The sequence below is a fragment of the Chrysemys picta genome, chromosome 2, assembly GCF_011386835.1.
Source record: "Chrysemys picta bellii isolate R12L10 chromosome 2, ASM1138683v2, whole genome shotgun sequence".
In the NCBI taxonomy this organism is placed as follows: Eukaryota; Metazoa; Chordata; order Testudines; family Emydidae; genus Chrysemys; species Chrysemys picta.
In genome coordinates, this window is record NC_088792.1 from 147230812 (window position 1) to 147251413 (window position 20602).

General features: G+C 57.1%; 1 protein-coding gene and 1 long non-coding RNA gene across 2 annotated transcripts; one reads left to right on the top strand and one right to left on the bottom strand.

Annotated features, from left to right (window-relative positions):
- Positions 1-2990: 2990 nt before the first annotated feature.
- Positions 2991-6873, bottom strand: PGAM2 (phosphoglycerate mutase 2). Its single transcript, XM_005291551.4, has 3 exons — positions 6386-6873; positions 4504-4684; positions 2991-3203 (listed from the first exon to the last, which is right to left on the bottom strand). Exons 1-3 carry the CDS (start codon positions 6866-6868, stop codon positions 3034-3036), a joined length of 834 nt encoding a protein of 277 aa, XP_005291608.2. The 5' UTR covers positions 6869-6873; the 3' UTR covers positions 2991-3033.
- A 9647-nt stretch (positions 6874-16520) lies between these two features.
- LOC135981522 (uncharacterized) lies at positions 16521-20385 on the top strand. The gene is made up of 2 exons (XR_010598576.1): positions 16521-18844; positions 19769-20385. It is a non-coding gene; the product is annotated as an uncharacterized LOC135981522 (long non-coding RNA).
- The last annotated feature ends 217 nt before the right edge of the window (positions 20386-20602 follow it).

Here is a 20602-nt window from a genome sequence, read left to right on the forward strand (position 1 = left end):
GCTAGCAAGAGATGTTAAGAGTAACAAGAAGGGTTTCTTCAGGTATGTTAGCAACAAGAAGGAAGTCAAAGAAAGTGTGGGCCCCTTACTGAATGAGGGAGGCAACCTAGTGACAGAGGATGTGGAAAAAGCTAATGTACTCAATGTTTTTTTTGCCTCTGTCTTCACGAACAAGGTCAGCTCCCAGACTGCTGCACTGGGCAACACAGAATGGGGAGGAGGTGACCAGCCCTCTGTGGAGAAAGAAGTGGTTCAGGACTATTTAGAAAAGCTGGACAAGCACAAATCCATAGGGCCGGATGCACTGCATCCGAGGGTGCTAAAGGAGTTGGCGGATGTGATTGCAGAGCCATTGGCCATTATCATTGAAAACTCATGGCAATTGGGGGAGGTCCCGGATGACTGGAAAAAGGCTAATGTAGTGCCAATCTTTAAAAAAGGGAAGGAGGAGAATCCGGGGAACTACAGGCCAGTCAGCCTCACCTCAGTCCCTGGAAAAATCACTGAGTAGGTCCGCAAGGAATCAATTTTGAAGCACTTAGAAGAGAGGAAAGTGATCAGGAACAGTCAGCATGGATTCACCAAGGGCAAGTCATGCCTGACTAACCTAATTGCCTTCTATGAGGACATAACTGGCTCTGTGGATGAGGGGAAAGCAGTGGATGTGTTATTCCTTGACTTTAGCAAAGCTTTTGATACGGTCTCCCACAGTATTCTTGCCGGCAAGTTAAAGAAGTATGGGCTGGATGAATGGACTATAATGTGGATAGAAAGCTGGCTAGATCATCGGGCTCAAAGGGTAGTGATCAATGGCTCCATGTCTAGTTGGCAGCCGATATCAAGCGGAGTGCCCCAACGGTCGGTCCTGGGGCCGGTTTTGTTCAATATCTTCATTAATGATCTGGAGGATGGCGTGGACTGCACTCTCAGCAAGTTTGTAGATGACACTAAACTGGGAGGAGTGGTAGATACGCTGGAGGGTAGGGATAGGATACAGAGGGACCTAGACAAATTAGAGGATTGGACCAAAAGAAACCTGATGAGGTTCAACAAGGACAAGTGCAGAGTCCTGCACTTAGGACGGAAGAATCCCATTCACTGTTACAGACTAGGGACCGAGTGGCTAGGCAGCAGTTCTGCAGAAAAGGACCTAGGGGTTGTGGATGAGAAGCTGGATATGAGTCAACAGTGTACCCTTGTTGCCAAGGAGAACAGCATTTTGGGATGTATAAGTAGGGTCATTGCCAACAGATTGAGGGACATGATCATTCCCCTCTATTTGGCATTTGTGAGGCCTCATCTGGTGTACTGTGTCCAGTTTTGGGCCCCCCACTACAAGGAGGATGTGGAAAAATTGGAAAGAGTCCAGAGGAAGGCAACAACAATGATTAGGGGGCTGGAGCACATGACTTATGAGGAGAGGCTGAGGGAATTGGGATTGTTTAGTCTGCAGAAGAGAAGAATGAGGGGGGGATTTGATAGCTGCTTTCAACTACCTGAAAGGGGGTTCCAAAGAGGATGGATCTAGACTGTTCTCAGTGGTACCAGATGACAGAACAAGGAGTAATGGTCTCAAGTTGCAGTGGGGGGAGGTTTAGGTTGGATATTAGGAAAAACTTTTTCACATTCACTAGGTGGGTGGTGAAGCACTGGAACGGGTTACTTAGGGAGGTGGTGGAATCTCCTTCCTTAGAGGTTTTTAAGGTCAGGCTTGACAAAGCCCTGGCTGGGATGATTTAGTTGGGGATTGGTCCTGCTTTGAGCAGAGGGTTAGACTAGATGACCTCCTGAGGTCCCTTCCAACCCTGATATCCTATGATTCTAAGGTGGCAAGGTACCAACCCCTGCACTCTGACAGCGGGGCCCCGGCCTCTGCACATCCCAGCGATTCCATCCCAGGCTGCAGCCCCACAAGCCTTTCTATGGCTGGCTCTGCCCTCTGCGTCTTATGCACCAAGCTGTGCCGTGTGCCCCACCATCTTCTCTGCCCTGGCACCTCTCCCTGGGCCCCTCCTTGGGCAAATACCGGCTGCACCCCGAGGGATGTTTGTGAAGTGTGCGGCAGCCCCCTATAGTCTGGTCCATGGACAAGAGCCTATTAATGTGCTGGTTAATGAGGTTGTTCCTTCAGCTCATAGGCAGCAGCCTGTGCTTTGGTGCTGAAGGCCTAGGATTCAAACCCAGCTGGCAGCCTATGGAGAAGGTTTCTAGATCCCTCCGGCATGGTAGCTGCTCCAGGCCCAGGTAGTAGGGTTCAGCCTCCCTCCCCAGGAAAAATGACTCACCTCAACGACAGGCAGTACCAGGCCCCCTGTTCATACCCACCCGGGAGCTCCCTGCTTGTCCCAGAGCCACTCTCACTCCCTGCTCGGAGCCCAGAGAGGACCTGACAGGGAGTGGCACTTAGTCCCCTGTTACAGGTTGGGGCAGCCTTATGGCTTTGTAACCCCTCCCTGGCCACACGGGGCCCCCACACCAATGGGCCTCAAGGCCAGCCCTACTTCTCCCTCCCATTGGGGAGGGAGCAGCATAGCCAGACCCCCAAGCTGCCCTCCCCCAGCACACTGGATCCTCCTCCACAGCCACCAAGCTTTGACAGGCCCCGAGTTCCCAGGGGTGCCAAGCACCAAACTTTCCCTCTGCCACTGGGTGAGGGCCCCCAGGCTGTGTCAAGTGAGGTCCACCCCAAGCTGAATCACCCAGGCTGTGGGTGGACTCCCTACATATCCCTCTCCCCTCCTGGGCTACATGCCCCCCAAGGCTGTTCCAGGCCCCAGCCCCCCACCACTGGAATACATACCCACTCCCCCAGGCTGTGCCTGGCCCAGCCCCCCCGCCACTGGGCTACATAACCCCCCCAGCTGTTCCAAGCCCCAGCCCCCCACCACTGGGCTACATACCCTCCCCAGGCTGTACCAGGCCCTGAAGCCCCTGTTTCACACGCTGTGCCAGGCCCCGAGGGCCCCCACGCTCACACTGCACTCACTCAGTCGGGTTTCACGGGTTTATTGCCCTAGCTGCTCTCCCTCCCCTTCACTTCTGGACCTTGCCCTGGGCCGCCACAGCCTCCATGGCCTTGCGCACGGTCTCCTCGTCACCCAGGAACTGCATGGGCTTGGTGGGCTTCAGGCTCTCGTCCAGCTCGTACACGATGGGGATCCCGGTCGGCAGGTTCAGCTCCATGATGGCGGCGTCAGACATCCCTGTGGGGAGGGCGGGGACGGTCAGACAGGCCCGTGGCTCCTGCTGCTTCCCTTGTTGCCCACTGGGGCTGCCCCAGCACAGAGACACCCGGCACTTTCCCACTGCACAGCAACAAAGTTACAGCGCCTGCTGCTGGCAGAGGCAGAAACACAGCCAGTGAGGTGGCAGTGCCGGCTGTGGGGGGAGCCCCCTTGCCACTCCAGCCCCAGCATGTCCCAGCAGGGGGCACTGTGGGGGGTGGGGCAGGGCGCTGGCTGTGGGGGGAGCTTCCGGCTACTCCAGCCCCAGCCTCGCCCAGCACGGGGCGCTGTGGGGAGTCCCCTGAGGAGCTGCCTCACATCTCACAGGCTGGGTCGTGCAGCTCCATCAGCCTGCATCTGAAAAAGCTCCTTGGAATCCCTCAGTGACCTTTAGGGCCGGGGCTCACAGAGGCCAGGGAAACCGAATCCCAGCGTCAGAATTGGACAGGGCAGGCTGGTCAGCATGGAAACCAGACCCCTCCCAGAGCCTTGAAATGTGACGCCCGCCTCAAAATAGCAACAACCTTCTGTGGCAGCCGGTCATGGAGCTGCCAGCTCCTACTCCCCCCTGCCCCACGAGGCTCACTTGGGCCTCGGATACGCGGCGTACCCATCCCGGGCTGCACCTGCGCCGGGGCTGGGAGTCGCTCACTGCGGGTGCTGCACCAGGGTCCTCACCTGCCCGCTGATCAGACCTCCCAGCCGCAGACCATCAGCCTCATGATACAGTGGGGGAAACTGAGACACAGAGGGGGTGGAGGAGTTGCCCCCCGGACTCCTGATGCCCATATTAGACCTAGCCCATCTCTAGCTACAGGTCCCAGGGTGGATAAGACCTGCTGCCCCTACAGCCCATCCCAGCTGGCTGCTGTGTGGCTTAGAGCCTTTAACCAGATCATGGGGAGGGGAAGAGCTTGGGGGCACCTCCCTACTGGGTCCCTTCTAGTCGCACTGCAGCTCCTTTCCTGGCACTCCCTGCCCCCCTTCCTCGCTAGGCCCCCTGGCAGAGCAGTCTCCTGCCCGCTGGCTGGGAAACCAGCCCCCACAGCTCGCTGGCAGCCCTGCTAATCACCCTGGGAACCCTCTCTCCCCCAGAGCAAGGTGACAGGCAGGGAATTTCCAGGAGTCAGATGGGGACCGGTTTGGCCCCCATGTCCCCAGGAGCAGACGCCAAGGCTAGAGGGAACGAGTCCTGGGGACCTTACAAAGGGCGCATAGCTAGGAGAGCATGGGGACTGGCACCTGGCCCAGCTAAAGGTCACTCATCAGGGGGACGTACCCTCCAGGTGCTTGACGATGCCGCGCAGGCTGTTCCCGTGGGCGGCGATCAGCACCCTCTTGCCGGCTTTGATCTGGGGGACAATCTCCTCGTTCCAGAAGGGCAGGGCACGGGCGATGGTGTCTTTGAGGCTCTCACACGTGGGCAGCTCCCCTGGCTTCAGGCCTGCGTAGCGCCTCTCCTAGGGGGCAGGAGAGACAGCCCGGTAGTGCTAGGGACACAAGCCGCACTTGCCCCAACACCCCCTCCCCCAGGTCTCCAGCCCAGGGGCAGATGCGGTGGGGGGGGGAGCACAATCAGGCTGGACACCTGGGTAACAACGAACATTTTAACATGGGAGGGGAACAGCCGCCCCCACCCCCCAGCCTCCTGCCCCCCCACCCTCCCGGGGCTCAGCCAGAGGCAGGAGACTGGGGTGGGGGGATTTTCTAATCAGAACCAAAGCTGGGCTCAGCCCAGAACCCAGCGTGAGCCTGTTGCTTGAAGGGGTTGGATTACCGGGGTCTCCTCGCTAGCCCCTTCCCACAGTGTATGCGCTGCCCTCCCCCACCACGCAAGGCATCCAAACCTCCCACCCAGATTGGCACCCCGGGGCCCGTACCACCCTGTCCCCAGCTTCGCTCCCAGAGGCAGATCCAGCTTGGAGGCTTCTGGCAGGATGGGATCCTAGTTCCTGCCCCCCCACCCCCACCCCACAGCAAGGATTAGCCAGACAATGGCCCTAGCAGACTATTTACCCTGCAGGGACAGGCTGGCTGGCTGGGGCCATCACCCCTCCTGTGGGGGGGGGGGGGGTGAGGCCATGCACAGGGACTCCACTGTCAGTCCGACCCCATGTGTGGCCCTGCCGAGATGGGCCAGCTGTGCTCGAGAACAATGGATCAGCCTGACCATCTTGCCCAAGGGGTGGGGGTCTCCCCAGCCTGATGCCCCCCAGCACTGAGATGGGGATTCTGGGGGGCTGCCCCAGAGATCTTTGCCAGCAGCCACGGGGCTGATGCCCATCCTGAAGGCCCTGTGCCCGCCGGCTGGGTGGGGGCTTCGTGCCACAGACCCGGTGTCTGTGCCAGGAGAGGTTGGGCAGCAGCTGCACCAGCCCAGCTGCTTGGTGAGAGCCTCAGGCATCTCTCTGCACCTGATCCGGCCTCTACCATGTCCTGGGAGGGAGAGGCCTGGGGGCCAGCGCTGGGTGAGCGTGTGCCCTCCTGTCCCTACCCCTCCATTGTTCCCCAGATCCTTGTTTGCTTAGCAAAAAGCCCTGTGCCCCCCCCCCCCCCAGCAAACCCTCCCCCCGAGCACTGACTCAGCAACCCCCAGCACCTGCTGCCCCTGCCAGGGGTGTCAGCTCGCCGGGAAGCGGATGCTTCCGTCTGCCTCTCCTAGTGCCACCATGCCCCAGTGCCTTTGGCTCGGCACCCCCTAGCCCTCCCTTGGGGTCAGGAGCACCACCAGCTTTTTTGCCGCCCTAGGCGGCGGAAGGTCCCGCCCCTGAAATGCCACCCCCAACCTGGGCGGCCAAAGATCCGGCTGCCGCAGTCGCCACCCCCCAAATGTTAGTGCCCTAGGCGACCGCCTAGGTCGCTTAATGGGTTGCATAGGCCCTGCCTGGGGTACCAGGCTGGGCACCCTCCCCATCTTCCCCCCAGGATGCTGAGCAAGACATCAGGCTGGCACTCACTGCCCCCTCATCTGGAACTCACCCACCTCACAGAACCCCAGCTGACACTCCCTCTATCTCTCCCCTCCCACCCAGCCCCCAGGGGACCCGGCTAGCACCCCCACCCCTCCTTTCCTGGGTGCCCAGCTAGCAACACCCCCCTACCCCTCCCTGCCAACCCAGGTGCTTGGTTGCCCCTCCCCGGGGCGCCCAGCTGGCACTCACCTTGCTGATGACCTGGTAGTAGGGGTGCTGCTCGTCCATGGGGGGAGGGGGAATGTCGTAGGAGCGCCGCCAGATCTTCACCTGCTCCTCGCCGTGCCGGGCGGCGGTCTCGGCCTTGTTGAGGCCAGTCAGGCCCCCATAGTGGCGCTCATTGAGGTGCCAGGTGCGCACCACGGGCAGCCACATCTGGTCGATGCCATCCAGGATGGCCCAGAGCGTTCGGATGGCCCTCTTGAGCACCGAGGTGTAGCAGATGTCGAACTTGTAGCCTGCCTCCCGGAGGGCCTGGGCCCCGCACCGCGCCTCTTCTGCCCCCTTCTCGCTCAGGTCAGCGTCGAACCAGCCACAGAAGCGGTTCTCCTGGTTCCAGGTACTTTCGCCATGGCGCACGATCACCAGCCGGTGGGTCGACATCTTCAGAGCAGGGAGGGCAGCGTGCCCGGAGAGTCCAGCTCTGTGGCAGCTGCAACAGCACCTCCCCATGGCCCTGTGTGCCCCTTTTATACCCCGCCAGCCCAATCAGCAGCCACTCTGGGGCAGACAGACAGTTGCAGGCAGCCAGTTATGGTGCTGCTGGGAGGGTAGGTTCCCCCACCCCCCTTCCTGGGCTCCAGTAACAGCCAGGCCAGGGGCTCCCTCCCCCTTCCAGGACAGAAATAGCCCAGAGCTGAGCAGCCTTGTGACCTTAGCTGTTGGAGCCGCCTGGAAGAGGGGGCTGGGCCCAGGACCTGGCTACAGAGTAACACTCCAGTCTGGGGGCAGAGAATGGTTCAAGCTACAGCTGCTTCTCCAGCCTGGGAGGGTCACTGGCCCCGGGCCTCTTTGGAGAGGTGGCAGTGTGGATGCAAAGGGTGGGGGGACGGAGGGATGCCAGCCTGCCTTGCCCATGGAGGTGCCCTTCTGCACCTTGGCACCCAGGTGGAGGAGCCACTCCCCAAGACTGACATGGCTTGCGCAGTGCCGCAAGGGTCACAGCACCAGGGGGAGATCCCTTGAGTAAGGGGGGGGGCAGGTGGAGGAAGGGGCTGGGCCCGCCCCGACACACACCTGGGGGCTCGGGCTCTCCCAGTGCTCAGTCAGCTTGTCCTGCCGATAAAAGCACTGCCGGGGTTTGTCTACCAGGAGGTCTTGGCTGTCACACCCCAGGGAGCAGATGGCATGGGCTGGCTTCTTCCCTCCCCAGCCCATCTCTGTATCTGTGCCCACGACACCCACTCCCCGCCCACTGCACTGTCACTCCTGTGGGCGACTGGAGGGTGAGTGCAGTGTCCGGGGAGAGGGGTCATGGAGGACAGGGAAGTATGGCGCAATGGTTAGCGCACTAGCCTCACACGTAGGAGACCTGGTTTGAGTCCCTATCCGCCACAGACTCTGTGTGACCCTGAGCAAGTCACTTAGCCTCTCCAGGCCTCAATTCCCACCCGCCCAATGGGGACCCACAGGGGTGTGTGAGGACAAATCTGACTGTGAGCTGCTCCAGCTTGTCGGCCCGGATGAGCCCCCAGCCAAACACAGAGACAACTCTTGGATCCAAGGCCGAAAGCTACCTTCATGTGCCCTGATTTGAATTGCAAGGAATTCAGAGCTTGCTTGTGCACCAGGGCTTTGCCCTGCTATGTAGCATCCAGGCAGGGGTACCTGCCACCCCAATGCCGTAGCGAAAGGGGCTGGCTTGAACCTAGGCAAGAGCTCGTTTCTCCAACAACCTGCAGGGGCAGAACAGAGGGGCCAAGCAATATGTCCCTCCCAGCTGGATGCTGGCCTGGAATCCAGCCTGTGGGAGGGGTTCTAGCTTCCCTGCAGTGTGAGGCCAGACCTGACAGCTCCATGGGTGACACCCCTGATGAGTCACCGAGGCCTCGAGCCCGCTGGGGGTCCTGGGCTGGCTGAAGGACGCTAAGCAAGATGGGGTTAGCCAGGTGATGCCCGCGGGAGTACTGGGTGGGTGTATGCTGGACAGTATGTGGAGGGCACGGGTGGCTGGAGGTTCCTGGCGCTGGGGGCTGCATGGTGGGTTTCTGGGGGAGCTCAGCAGGTGGGCGCTGAGCCGTTAAGTATGGCTATTCCTGGACAGCCAGGGTTATAAGCGTCACCAGCAGCACTGTCCACACGAGGAGTCGTACCGGTACAACTCATACAAAAATCCCCTCTCTCCCCCCGAAGTCATGCAAGCACTGTGCATGTTGCACAGGCCTGAGTCCTGGGAGCACGAGGACTGACGGACAGGGTAGCGCCAAAGGGTCCATCCGCTCAGGATCGGGCCTCTGACAGTGGCCACTGCCAGGGGCTCAGCCGAAGATGCAAGAACCCCCTCTAGTGGTCGATTGTGATAGCTCCAGGCCAGGTTTTTCCTGGCCCCAGGCAGGTTTGTGTCCAGTAGCCGGAAGGTTTATATTCTCATATAACCAAACAAATGATTCTGGTGTAGCTAATGTAGTTGGCTGTTGCCACATGACACGAGCGCACGTCTGTCCCCTTATCGGGGACTTGCCTTTTCATACACTACTGTCATTCTCATGAGGAGATCATTTCATTTCAACTCATAGCAAATTTTGCTTCTACTTTGACTAGAACCTCAGCCACTGCCTGGAATTCACTGTCCAGGAACATTCCCATGAACCAAGTAACACACAAGGACTTTAGGCTTCACTGCAGCCTACAGGTAGCCTAGAACCAACTGCTGTAAGTTAAAGCAGGCAGGGATCTTTTCACCCCCCAACCTGAAGAATATTGAGGGCAATACTGGCATTAAAGACCCTTTTCTTCTGGATCTGGCCCAGTGACTCTGAACCTTGGCATATAGCGCCAAGTGGGGGAGACACCCTAAGGTTTCTATACTGCTATTCAAGAAAGACACAAATAACTTTCTAATAAACATCCCAAGTGAGTTGTTATGAGCACTGTACTAAGTGCCCAACAAGCATTTTAGTCATGAAAAAGGCTACTTTGGTCCCCCCCCCCCATCTTATTAAATGGACACAATTAAAGCAGTAACTGACAAAAATTAAAAATCAGTCAATAACAAATGTAAAATGGGGAGGTTGACAGCAATGAATATAAATGAGACTTTATGAAATGCAGTGAATTGATAAGGGAAGCAAAAGGTATCAGTGTTAAAAAACCTGCAGTCAGCTGGATTAAGAACAAGAAGGAATTTGTAAAGATATAACAGGCATGATACGAATCCCAGCAGTGGTATAGATCTGTTACTAGGTGGAGATGATAAACAACTATCTCTCGGCCCTTTCCCCCAGCCCCTCCCTGGGCTCACTTATCTGCAAACTCTTCCCCCCAGCGCTGCAGAGTGCTTTTCTTCTCTTGTACCAAGTGATGCCTCCCAGGACTTTCTCCCTGGAGGTGGGACTCCAGCTCCAGCTGCCCATCAGCCTCTCCCCCAGGCTCTCCATGTCTCTGTCCTCCAGAACCCCAATCCCCAGGCTGCCTCCCAGGGGTCTTGCCCTTGTGTCAAGGTTCATCACAGGAGTTTGCTCCACCCATGCATCACTCACCTAGCCCTTTGCCAGAACTCCCATCTCAGGGGAGTATCCCAAGGCCACTTACCTTCTGCCAGGTTGAGACATGCCCTTAATTCAGCCATGCAGCTCCTCCCCAGCTGGAATCAGGTGCACTAATTGCTCTCTGGCTCCAGTTAATTCTTTTGCTGCCAGCGTGGGACACACACCTCCTCAAGAGTCTCAACCCTGGCTAGAGCTGACCTTGCCTGGCAGTGGTGGAGCTCACTTTGTGGGGCCGGACTAGGTGGTAGCTGACTTAGTGGAACTGAATCTGCAAAGCTGAACAGGATAGTAGCAGATCAGTGCAGGCCCTGGGGGACTGGCTGGAGGAGAGCCATTCCCTGATAGACTCTGGGATGGATGAGGAAGCAATATGGATTGGTGAGTGAGGGTGTGGGTGGCTGGGGACTGTTGTGATTGAAAGCTCTGGACCTCAACAAAGCTGGGTGATTAATAGCTGGGACTGTTGAGTTGACCATACCCCCAATACACAACGTCAGGGTACGTCTACACTAGAAACACTGCAGCTGCGCCCCTGTAGCGTAGACACTCCTATAGCGATGGGAGGGGTTCTCCCGGCAATGTAGTTAATGCACCTTCCCGAGAGGTGGGAGCTAGGCTGATGGAATCATTCTTCCATCCGCCTAGTGGTGTCTGCACCAGGTAGGGTGATCAGATCACCCAAGTCAAATATCAGGATGAGGGGGGCCGGAGCAAAAAAAAACCACCCTTCCTCCACAAGTGCTGGAGGGAGGCCCGGGAGACGCAGGGGAAGTGCAGGGCCAGGGTGAGTGAGAGTCCGGCCTGGCCCCGAGCAGGCAGGACTCAGTCGGGTGGTAGGGAGAGTAGGGGGGCGGCCCGCGGTGCCAGGCGGCGGCTGTTCTCCCCCCCTGGGCAGTGGGACTCGGGAGCAGCCGCTGCTGCAGCTCCCACTGCCGCGGGGGGGAGGAAGCGGCCGATGGCCGAGCTCGGCGGCTGCGGCTCTGGCGCCTGGGCCTGCTGCGGGGACCCAGCAGCGCACACGCTGCGCCCAGCCCAGCCCCTGGCCAGTCGCGTCTGGGCTGGTTGCCCAGCTGGTGCTATCCCGCGGCAGCCCTGGAGTGGGGGCAGCAGGCCCCAGCCCCCACATCCCGCTCGGGTCCCGCAGGGGAACGAACGGGGCTGGGCTGCCGATGCCTCCGCCCCAGGGCCGCTGCGGGATAGCACCAGCTGGGCAACCAGCCCAGACGCGACTGGCCAGGGGCTGGGCTGGGCGCAGCGTGTGCGCTGCTGGGTCCCCACAGCAGGCCCAGGCGCCAGAGCCGCAGCCGCCGAGCTCGGCCATCGGCCGCTTCCACCCCCCCCCCCCCGGGGCAGTGGGAGCTGCAGCAGCGGCTGCTCCTGAGTCCCACTGCCCAGGGGGGGAGAACAGCCACCGCCTGGCCCCGCAGGCCGCCCCCCTCCTCGCCCTACCACCCGACTGAGTCCTGCCTGCTCGGGGCCAGGCCGGACTCTCACTCACCCTGGCCCCGCGCTTCCCCTGAGTCTCCCGGGCCTCCCTCCAGCGCTTGTGGAGGGAGGAGGAATGGTGAGCCCAGGGAAGAGGCGGGGATTTGGGAGGGAGCCAATCGGGGGAGGAGGGGGTGGAGTCGGGGCGGGGGAGGCGCAAGCACTTCTGGGCTCCGGAGCATTTCCTTGTTTGTCCAGTGTCCCGACCGCACATCAGTCGGGACGCGGGACAAACAAGGAAATATTGGGACAGTCCCGATAAAATCGGGACGTCTGGTCATCCTAGCACCAGGGCTTAGGTCAGTCTAATTACATCACTCTCGGTGTGACATTTTTCCCAGCCCTGAGGGATGTACTTAAGCCAACCTAACTTTCTAGTGCAAATGTATGATTGTGTTTTTCCCAGAGAAAAGGTATTTGTGGGTCCATGTTCTCAAGGACTCCCGAAGGCTTGCGAATGGGGATGGACCAGCGAGTTTAATTCCTAAAGCCTGGCAGAGAATAAGGTTGAGGTTGGTTTTTGGGGGGGAGTGTGTGTGAAGGGGAGTTGTTGGCGCTATAAAAACCAGCCCTGGATGCTGCCACAGATATTTGGTGGTGGGTGGGATTGGGGTGATATTTCTACCAATGATCTGGAGGAAAATAAGTCATGTTTGCAGATGAGACACAGACCGTCAGGGAGGTAAGCAGCAACGAGGCCAGGTCTGTGCTACGGAGTGAGCGATCATGTGGATACGTTGGGCTCATTCAAGCAACAGACTTTTGAATACAGCTCAGCACAAGGTCAGACAACTAGGAACAGAGAATGTAGGTCACGTTTGCCCGATAGGAACTCTACCCTGAGAAGCAGTGACTCTGAAAAGGACTGAGGGTTCCGGGTGGATAATCAGCCGAACATGAATTGCCAGGGCGAGGCTATCGCTAAGAGGGCTAATGCGATTCTTGGATGGATAAGCAGGGGAACCCTGAGTTGGGAGATTACATTACCTCTGTGTAAGCACTAGCGAGACCAGCACCACATCCTGTCTCCAGACAGCGTCCGCACTTCAAAACGGATTTTGGAAAATGGGAGAGAGCTCCGTAGGTCTGGAGAAAAGGTTTGCAATGCCAGACTGAAGGAGCTCCGGTTAGTCAGCTAACTTGAAGAGAAGGTTAAGAGGCAACTCGATTGGCATCTAAGTATCTACATGAGGAGAAGATTTGTGATACTAGAAGGCCCTTCAATCTAACTGACAAAGGCAGAGTACGACCCAATGGCAGGGAGAAGCTACACAATGGCCCAGCAACTGGTGTGTTGTGATGGCAGCTTATTAGAGTTATCAGAATCATCTCACTGGTCCCTGAGGTAGGGCCGTATCGGTGACGTAGGGCCCAGTGGGCTCCCCCGCATTGTTGCATTGCAGACAGAGCCGCTACAGCCCTGTGCTACCCCTCGCATGGCTGTGGCGCAAGGGCACCAGAACAGGGCTGGACCAAAGGACCATGGCCCGTCCACTTTTTGCCACAGGCCCATCTTCCTGCCCCTCATCTTTCCATTGAGGCCCTGTCCACAGGCCAGGCTGGAAATGGAGCCTGGCCTAAAGAGCCTGGGCAGCTGTGGGGAGATGTGGACCCTCCACCTGCCATGGGTGGGCAGCCTGAGGGCCAGGGACATGGGCTGGGGGCTGCTCTCGGGCCGCCCCCCCCCCCCCTCCCGGGCAGGTGGAGGGGCCTGGGCTGCCTGGCCTGGCTCCAGCTTCTGGCTTGGCTGGGGGGCGGGGCCTCTAGGGAAAGAGGAAAGGCAGGGGCAGGGCCACAAAGGGGATGGGGCCTCATGGTCCCCACACTTTTAGGCAGAATCTGTCACTCCATGCACTGTCCAGCATGCTGCCCCATGCTGTGCCCAGGGTCGTGGTGGGACAGGGCAAGGGCTATCTCTGCTCTGTGTTTGTCCAGCATCTAGCACAATGGGTGCCTGGGGCTGCTAGGCACTACCACAGTGCAAATAATAATAATAGTGTCCATGTGTCACAGACTCACAGGTCGTGCCCACTCTTGGCCCCGTGCGGTCCCTGGGGGGTGCCCCTTTCAGTGAGACAGCCCTTCTCAAAGTCCACTCTCTCTCGGGGGTTAAGCCCCCCCATCTCCTGGAACCGCACCTCTCTGAGCCTTAGCACGCCTGTCTCTGCCATGGGCCCCCTCAGGGAGTCCCCTCACTCTGGACCCCTGGGGCCTCCACTCCAAGAGGGAATAATGCCCCCCTGTTCTCTAGACCGGAGCGACTCTCAGCCATCGTAAAACGGGAGGGTTTATTGAGCGTCTGAACACAGCACAGGAAACTCTCAGGGCCTCAGGCCTGGCCTCCCTCAGCACAGCACATCCCAGTCTCCCCTGCATCCAGGTGGGCTCTGCCTGCTCCCCCTCTCCAGCCCAGAGCCCCCCCGCTTCCCAGCTGGGCAGGCCCCAAGCCCTGCCTATGTCCATTGTTTTTTATCCAGGTAAACAGGGTCACCTGGGCCTCCTCTCCTCTCTTCTGTCCTCTGGCCCCCTCTGGCTGGAACTGGCTGCTCAGATTACTGGTGTCCTCTCTTTACAGCCCGTTGTCCTCCCACTGGCCGGAATCGGCTGTGACTCCTGAGCTGGGCCTCCGGGTCACCAGGTCGCCAGTCGCTGGGGTATCCATTCTCCAGGCCCTTGGCTGGGGTCCCAAGTTCCATCGCAGGTCCTCTATAACAACAAACGCCCTCTCCCCTCGCCTCGTTAAACCAGTAACCCCCAGGGAAACTGAGTCCCACCCCCTCTGCATGCAAACCATCAGAAAAAAACAAGAAAATCCCCCACTTTGTCACACCTTGGTACAGAGTGCAAGTTAAATCCAGCCCAAGCTAAGGCCCAGGTCCAAGCCAAGCTTCGTGTGTTAAGGGTATTGGCCACAGGCCTGTCGGAAATAGCCCAGCAGGAGTCGTTTTGCCCCAGGCAGCATTTACCCTCCTGGCTTTCCTTCATGCCACAGTGGCTGACGGAACTTGGCTCAAACTTTCCATGGGAACTGACCTGAGAAGCAGAGGCCAAGTCTGGAAAATTTCAGCCCAAAGGGCGAGCATTTTGGAAAGTTACCTGCCTGTGGGAGCAGGGTATTGGAATGGAAACTTCAGCCAGGCCACACCCGCTGACAACACAGAGATAAGCAGATGCCTCCTGAACAAAGGGAGACAAAGGCCACAGGCCAAACAATCTAGCCCTGCCCCTGGCCCTCCGCCCCAGTGCACAGGAGCTTTAATGTCATGTGTTAGTTGCATGGCCCCTTCCCAGTACGTCTCTCATCTCTCCTAAAGTCAATGATCCTGGTGCATAGATTCAAAGACTGGAAGGGACAATTGTGATCACCTTGTCTGATCTCCTGTATAGCACAGGCCAGGGGACTTCCTTGGATTCATTCCTGTTTAGAAAAACATCCGGTCTTCATTTTCAAATTGCCACTGCTGCTTAATTACACTCCCTGTTAAAAACGTGCGCCCAATTTCCAGTCTGAATTTGTCTCGCCTCACCTTCCAGCCATTGATCTCATTAGACCGCTGTCTGCAAATTGCTGTTCCCCCTGTAGGTACTTACAGACAGGGATTGAGTCACCCCACAAGCTTCTTTGTTAAGCTAAATAGATGGAGCTCTGGGAATCTGTCACTGTCAGGCAGGTTTTTCAATCCTTTAATCATTCTCATGGCTCTTCTCTGATTCCTCTTAGGGTGACCAGATGTCCCGATTTTATAGGGACAGTCCCGATTTTTGGGTCTTTTTCTTCTATGGGCTCCTATTACTCCCCACCCCCTGTCCCAATTTTTCACACTAGTTGTCTGGTCACCCTAATTCCTCTCCCATTTACCAGTTAACCCAACCACCAAGCTAGGCACGCTCCCTGCGATTCTCTGGGGAGGCATCGGCCCATCCATCTCCTGCCTGGTGGAACACGTGGGGTTCAACAGAAATGGCCATTTGTGTGCCATTCCTCTGGCTGGTAATGGAAATGGGCAACTCTCAGCTAATGGTGTTTCCAGTGGTGGCTAAAGAAGCACAAAGTTGCCACGTGGCATCTTGACTGCCTTGGTCCTGGATTCTGCCATCCCAGTGGTGTCCCAGTGAGCCTCAGGGTATTTGGTGACTTTCTTGTAAAGCCCCAAGCTCCTGGAGTCCTGTGATTGCACAGAGTCATTTAAAATAAAGTATGTTTCCTTCCAGTGGCAGGGAAAGGACTGAGAATGCAACTGTAGACTCAGAAACCAGCATAGAAAATAAACCCAGAATTTAATGGGTTTTTTTTAAATCTCTTTATTTTTAACCTAATCTCCTGATTTCGGGGGCCTGACTCAGGATTTTGCAAGGCTTGGGGCTGACCATGCAGCAGCCGGCTTCTCCTGCTACTGCGGAACACCCCACCCTCCATTCATTCCAATAGTTCAGAGAAGAATCAGTCATTTCAGGCCTGAAAGACGAAGAGAGAAAGGGTGGCGAAGTGGTTAGGGTACCAGCTAGGACTTGGCAGTCCTGGGTTCAATTCTCTGCCACATCCTCTGTGTGTGTGACCTTGGCTACATCACTTAGACCTCGAGCCTCAGAGGCACTGATTGCCACTGCAAATGGACATTAGGAACTGCAATGCCTGAGCCTCTCTGCGCCTCAGATAATAGCACTGCCCTGCCTCCCGGGGTGTCTGAGGACACGTACGTTGAACATCACACGGCACTGAGGGGGGCCAGATGTCGAACCAAATGCTGTGACTCCGTCCCAGCTGGAATAACCCTGACGGATTGCGAGTCTCAGGCAGCCTCCGTGCAGGCAGAAGGGGAGATTGGAAACAAGCAGGTTGGACGTCTCTTTGTCAGAGATCTGCTCTAGCTCAACCGGGGTTCTGGGCTGGATGCAGGAACCCCTGGGGCCAGGTGCTCTGGTCAGGTCAGACTAGATGGGCCCTTCTGGCTCTCCCATTTAGGACCCTAACCCCATTCGGCCACTTGAGGGCGCCACTGCTCCATTCACTGCAGCAAAAAGAAACATCCCCGCTGCCTGCACCGCAGAATGACAACCCCGGGGGAGGGAGCGGTACTTTTCCATTCCTGCGGCTGCATCTCCTGCCCCCCGCCCCTGCACCACCACTTCCCACAAGGCGCTTTTCCAGGCCTGGAGAAGGTCACTGCTGTGGCCTGGAAGCAGGGGTGCTGAGATCCATTGAACCAAACTGTAAACCCTGGATAAGATGGAAACCACTTGAAGCCAGGAAGTGCAGAAGCTCCCTAATTCCAGCACCTAATGGTTGGGAGCGGCATGGGAGCAGGCTCAGGGGCAGTGTCCCGCTGCAGAGATGGAGACACAGAGAGACGCATCTGTGCGCTGGCTGAAACAGCTGAAAGTCTCCACCAGGCAAGAGGCACCGCAGGCTCTCAGCTTCCCCGCCAGCCTCCTCCGCAGCCAGAGAAACCCCGAGCAAGCGAGTGAGCAGGCAGCAATTTTTCAGCAAGGTTGTGCCATCCCCCTGGGAGGGCTGTTCTCAGGCACAGCGGTGATGTCATTCCTTCAAGTGCAGCTGGGCGTCTGCATTGCACCTCTGCTTGGAAAACATGTCTGTGGGCTACCCATTGTGCTAGAGCACTGCAGCGCCAGGCAGTGCATGGGGCAGCATGCCAGGCACCTGGGCACTGCAGCACCGGGCAGTGCATGGGGCGGCATGCCAGGCACCTGGGCACTGCAGCGCCGGGCAGTGCATGGGGCGGCATGCCAGGCACCTGGGCACTGCAGCGCCGGGCAGTGCATGGGGCGGCATGCCAGGCACCTGGGCACTGCAGCGCCGGGCAGTGCATGGGGCGGCATGCCAGGCACCTGGGCACTGCAGCGCCGGGCAGTGCATGGGGCGGCATGCCAGGCACCTGGGCACTGCAGCACCGGGCAGTGCATGGGGCGGCATGCCAGGCACCTGGGCACTGCAGCGCCGGGCAGTGCATTCAGCAGCATGACAGGCTGGGGTACTGCAGCCCTGGGCATCAAGACAGTGCACCACTGGGTATGGGAAAGCATGCCAATCACCAGGGGAATGCAGCTCCATGCAGTGCATGGGGCAGCATGCAAGATACAAGGGCACTGGAGCACTGGGGCAGCATGCTGGGCTGAAGCTGGTATATTTGCACTGCAGCATGGTGGCGTAGAGCCCGTAGGGTTGCCAGGCATCCGAATTTCAACCGGATGTTAAGGGACCCTGGCGGCTCTGCTGACTGGGCCGTTAAAAGTCCAGACGGTGGCACAGCAGGGGCCCGGGGCTAAGGCAGGATCCCTGCCTGCCCTAGCTCTGCACGGCTCCTGGAAGCAGCTGCCAGGTCCCTGCAGCCCCTAGGTGCATGGGCGGCCGGGCATAATGGGGCCCTGGTCCAGGATGAGGCACTACCACAATATAAACAATAATAATCCACCTCCCTGTTAAAGAACTGTGTAATAGACTCCAAGCTTTCATTAACTAGATCTGTCTGGAGTCACCTGCCTAGGTCTGCCCCCAGCCAGCACCAATGTCTCTGAGGCCTGGTCTACACTACGAGTTTAGGTCGACTTTAGCAGCGTTAAATCGAATTAAGCCTGGACACGTTCACACGACGAAGCCCTTTCTTTCGACTTAAAGGGCCCTTTAAACCGGTTTCTTTACTCCACCTCCGACGAGGGGATTAGTGATAAAATCAGCCTTAGCGGGTCGGAATTGGGGTACTGTGGACGGAATTCGACGTTATTGGCCTCCGGGAGCTATCCCACAGTGCTTCATTGTGACCGCTCTGGACAGCATTCTCAACTCAGATGCACAGACCAGGTAGACAGGAAAAGCCCCGCGAACGTTTGAATTTCATTTCCTGTTTGCCCAGCGTGGAGAGCACAGGTGACCACGCAGAGCTCATCAGCACAGGTAACCGTGATGGAGTCCCAGGATCGCAAAAGAGCTCCATCATGGACCGAACGGGAGGTACGAGATCTGCTCGCCATATGGGGAGAGGAATCAGTGCTAGCTGAACTCCGTAGCAGTAAACGAAATGGCAAAATATTAGAAAAGGTCTCCAAGGCCATGAAGGACAGAGGCCATAACAGTGCTGCGTGAAAATTAAGGAGCTAAGGCAAGCCTACCACAAAGCCAGAGAAGCAAACGGAAGGTCCGGGGCAGAGCCGCAAACATGCCACTTCTACGCGGAGCTGCATGCTATGCTAGGGGGTGCAGCCACCACTACCCCAACCGTGTGCTATGACTCCGTCACTGGAGAATCACACAGGGAAGCGGGTTTGGGGTACGAGGAAGATGAGGATGAAGATAATGTAGATAGCTCACAGCAGCAAGGAAGCGGAGAAACCGGTTTCCCCAACAGCCAGGATATGTTTATCACCCTGGACCTGGAGCCAGTAACCCCCGAACTCACCCAAGGCATGCTCCCAGACCCTGAGGGCACACAGGGGACCTCTGGTGAGTGTACCTTTGTAAATATTACACATGGTTTAAAAGCAAGCATGTTTAATGATTAATGATTAATTTGCCCTGGCAATCGCGGCCAGTACAGCTACTGGAAAAGTCTGTTAACGTGTATGGGGATGGAGCGGAAATCCTCCAGGGACATTTCCAGAAAGCTCTCCTTCATGTACTCCCAAAGCCTTTGCAAAAGGTTTCTGGGGAGGGCTGCCTTATCCCGTCCGCCATGGTAGGACACTTTACCACGCCAGGCCAGTAGCACGTAGTCTGGAATCATTGCATAACAAAGCATGGCAGTGTATGGTCCCGGTGTTTGCTGGCATGCAGACAACATCCGTTCCTTATCACTCTTTGTTATCCTCAGGAGAGTGATATCATTCATGGTCACCTGGTTGAAATGGGACGATTTTATTAAGGGGACATTCAGAGGTGCCCCTTCCTTCTCTGCTGAACAGAAATGTTCCCTGCTGTTAGCCATTGGGGGGGAGGGGTGAAGTGATCATCCCCGATAATTTTGTGTGTTTGGTGGGGGGTTAGTTGGGTTTGTGCTGCATGTTAACCCGGAAACTGCAGCCCCTCCTTTTACATTGCAAACCCATTTTAAATGGCCAACCCAATGCGTGCTTGGTATGGAAAATGAGGGCGCTACTGTTTGAAACCATTCCCACATGTTAAGAAGGTTAAAAAAGCCAAAAGACTGGCTTACCATGGCTGCCTGCAAGCTGAAATCTGTTGCCTAGCACTGCGTGAGTGATCTCTCACACCAAACTGGCAGGCCCTCAATATAAGAGGAAAAATGCGATCTTGTAACGAAAGCACATGTGCTGTGTAATGTGAATAGCAAAATTTAACGTGAAAGAGTGTACCCATTGTTCTCTAAAATGTGTCTTTTTTAACCACCTCTCCCTTCTCCTCCACCAGCTGCAAATGTTTCTCCTTCACAGAGGCTAGTGAAGATTAGAAGGAGAAAACGGCGGACACGGGATGACATGTTCACGGAGCTCCAGATGTCCTCCCACGCTGAAAGAGCACAGCTGAATGCGTGGAGGCAGTCAACGTCAGACTACAGAAAAGCACAGTACGAACGGGAGGAGAGGTGGCGGACTGAATCGCAGGATGAGCAGAGCAAGTGGCAGGCTGAAGATGATAGGTGGCGTCAGCTTGCTGACAGAAGGCAGGAGTCGATGCTCTGGCTGCTGGAGCATCAAACTGATATGCTCCAGCGTATGGTTGAGCTGCAGGAAAGGCAGCAGGAGCAGAGACCGCCGCTACAGCCCCTGTGTAACCAACAGCCCTCCTCCCCAAGTTCCATAGCCTCCTCACCCAGACGCCCAAGAACACGGTGGGGGGCCTCTGGCCACCCAGTCACTCCACCCCACATGATTGCCTGAGCATCAGAAGGCTGGCCTTCAATAAGAGTTAAAGTTTTAAAATGCAGTGTGTCCTTTTCCTTCCCTCCTCCCCCACCCATCCCGGGCTACCTTGGCAATTATCCCCCTAGTTGTGTGATGAATTAATAAAGAATGCATGAATGTGAAGTAACAATGACTTTATTGCCTCTGCAAGTGGTGCTCGAAGGGGGAGGGGAGGGTGGGGTGGTTGGTTTACAGGGAAGTAGAGTGAACCGGGTGGGGGTGTGTGGCAGAAGATTCATCAAGGAGAAACAAACAGAAGTTTCACACCGTAGCCTGGCCAGTCACAAAACTCGTTTTCAAAGCTTCTCTGATGCGCACTGCACCCTACTGTGCTCTTCTA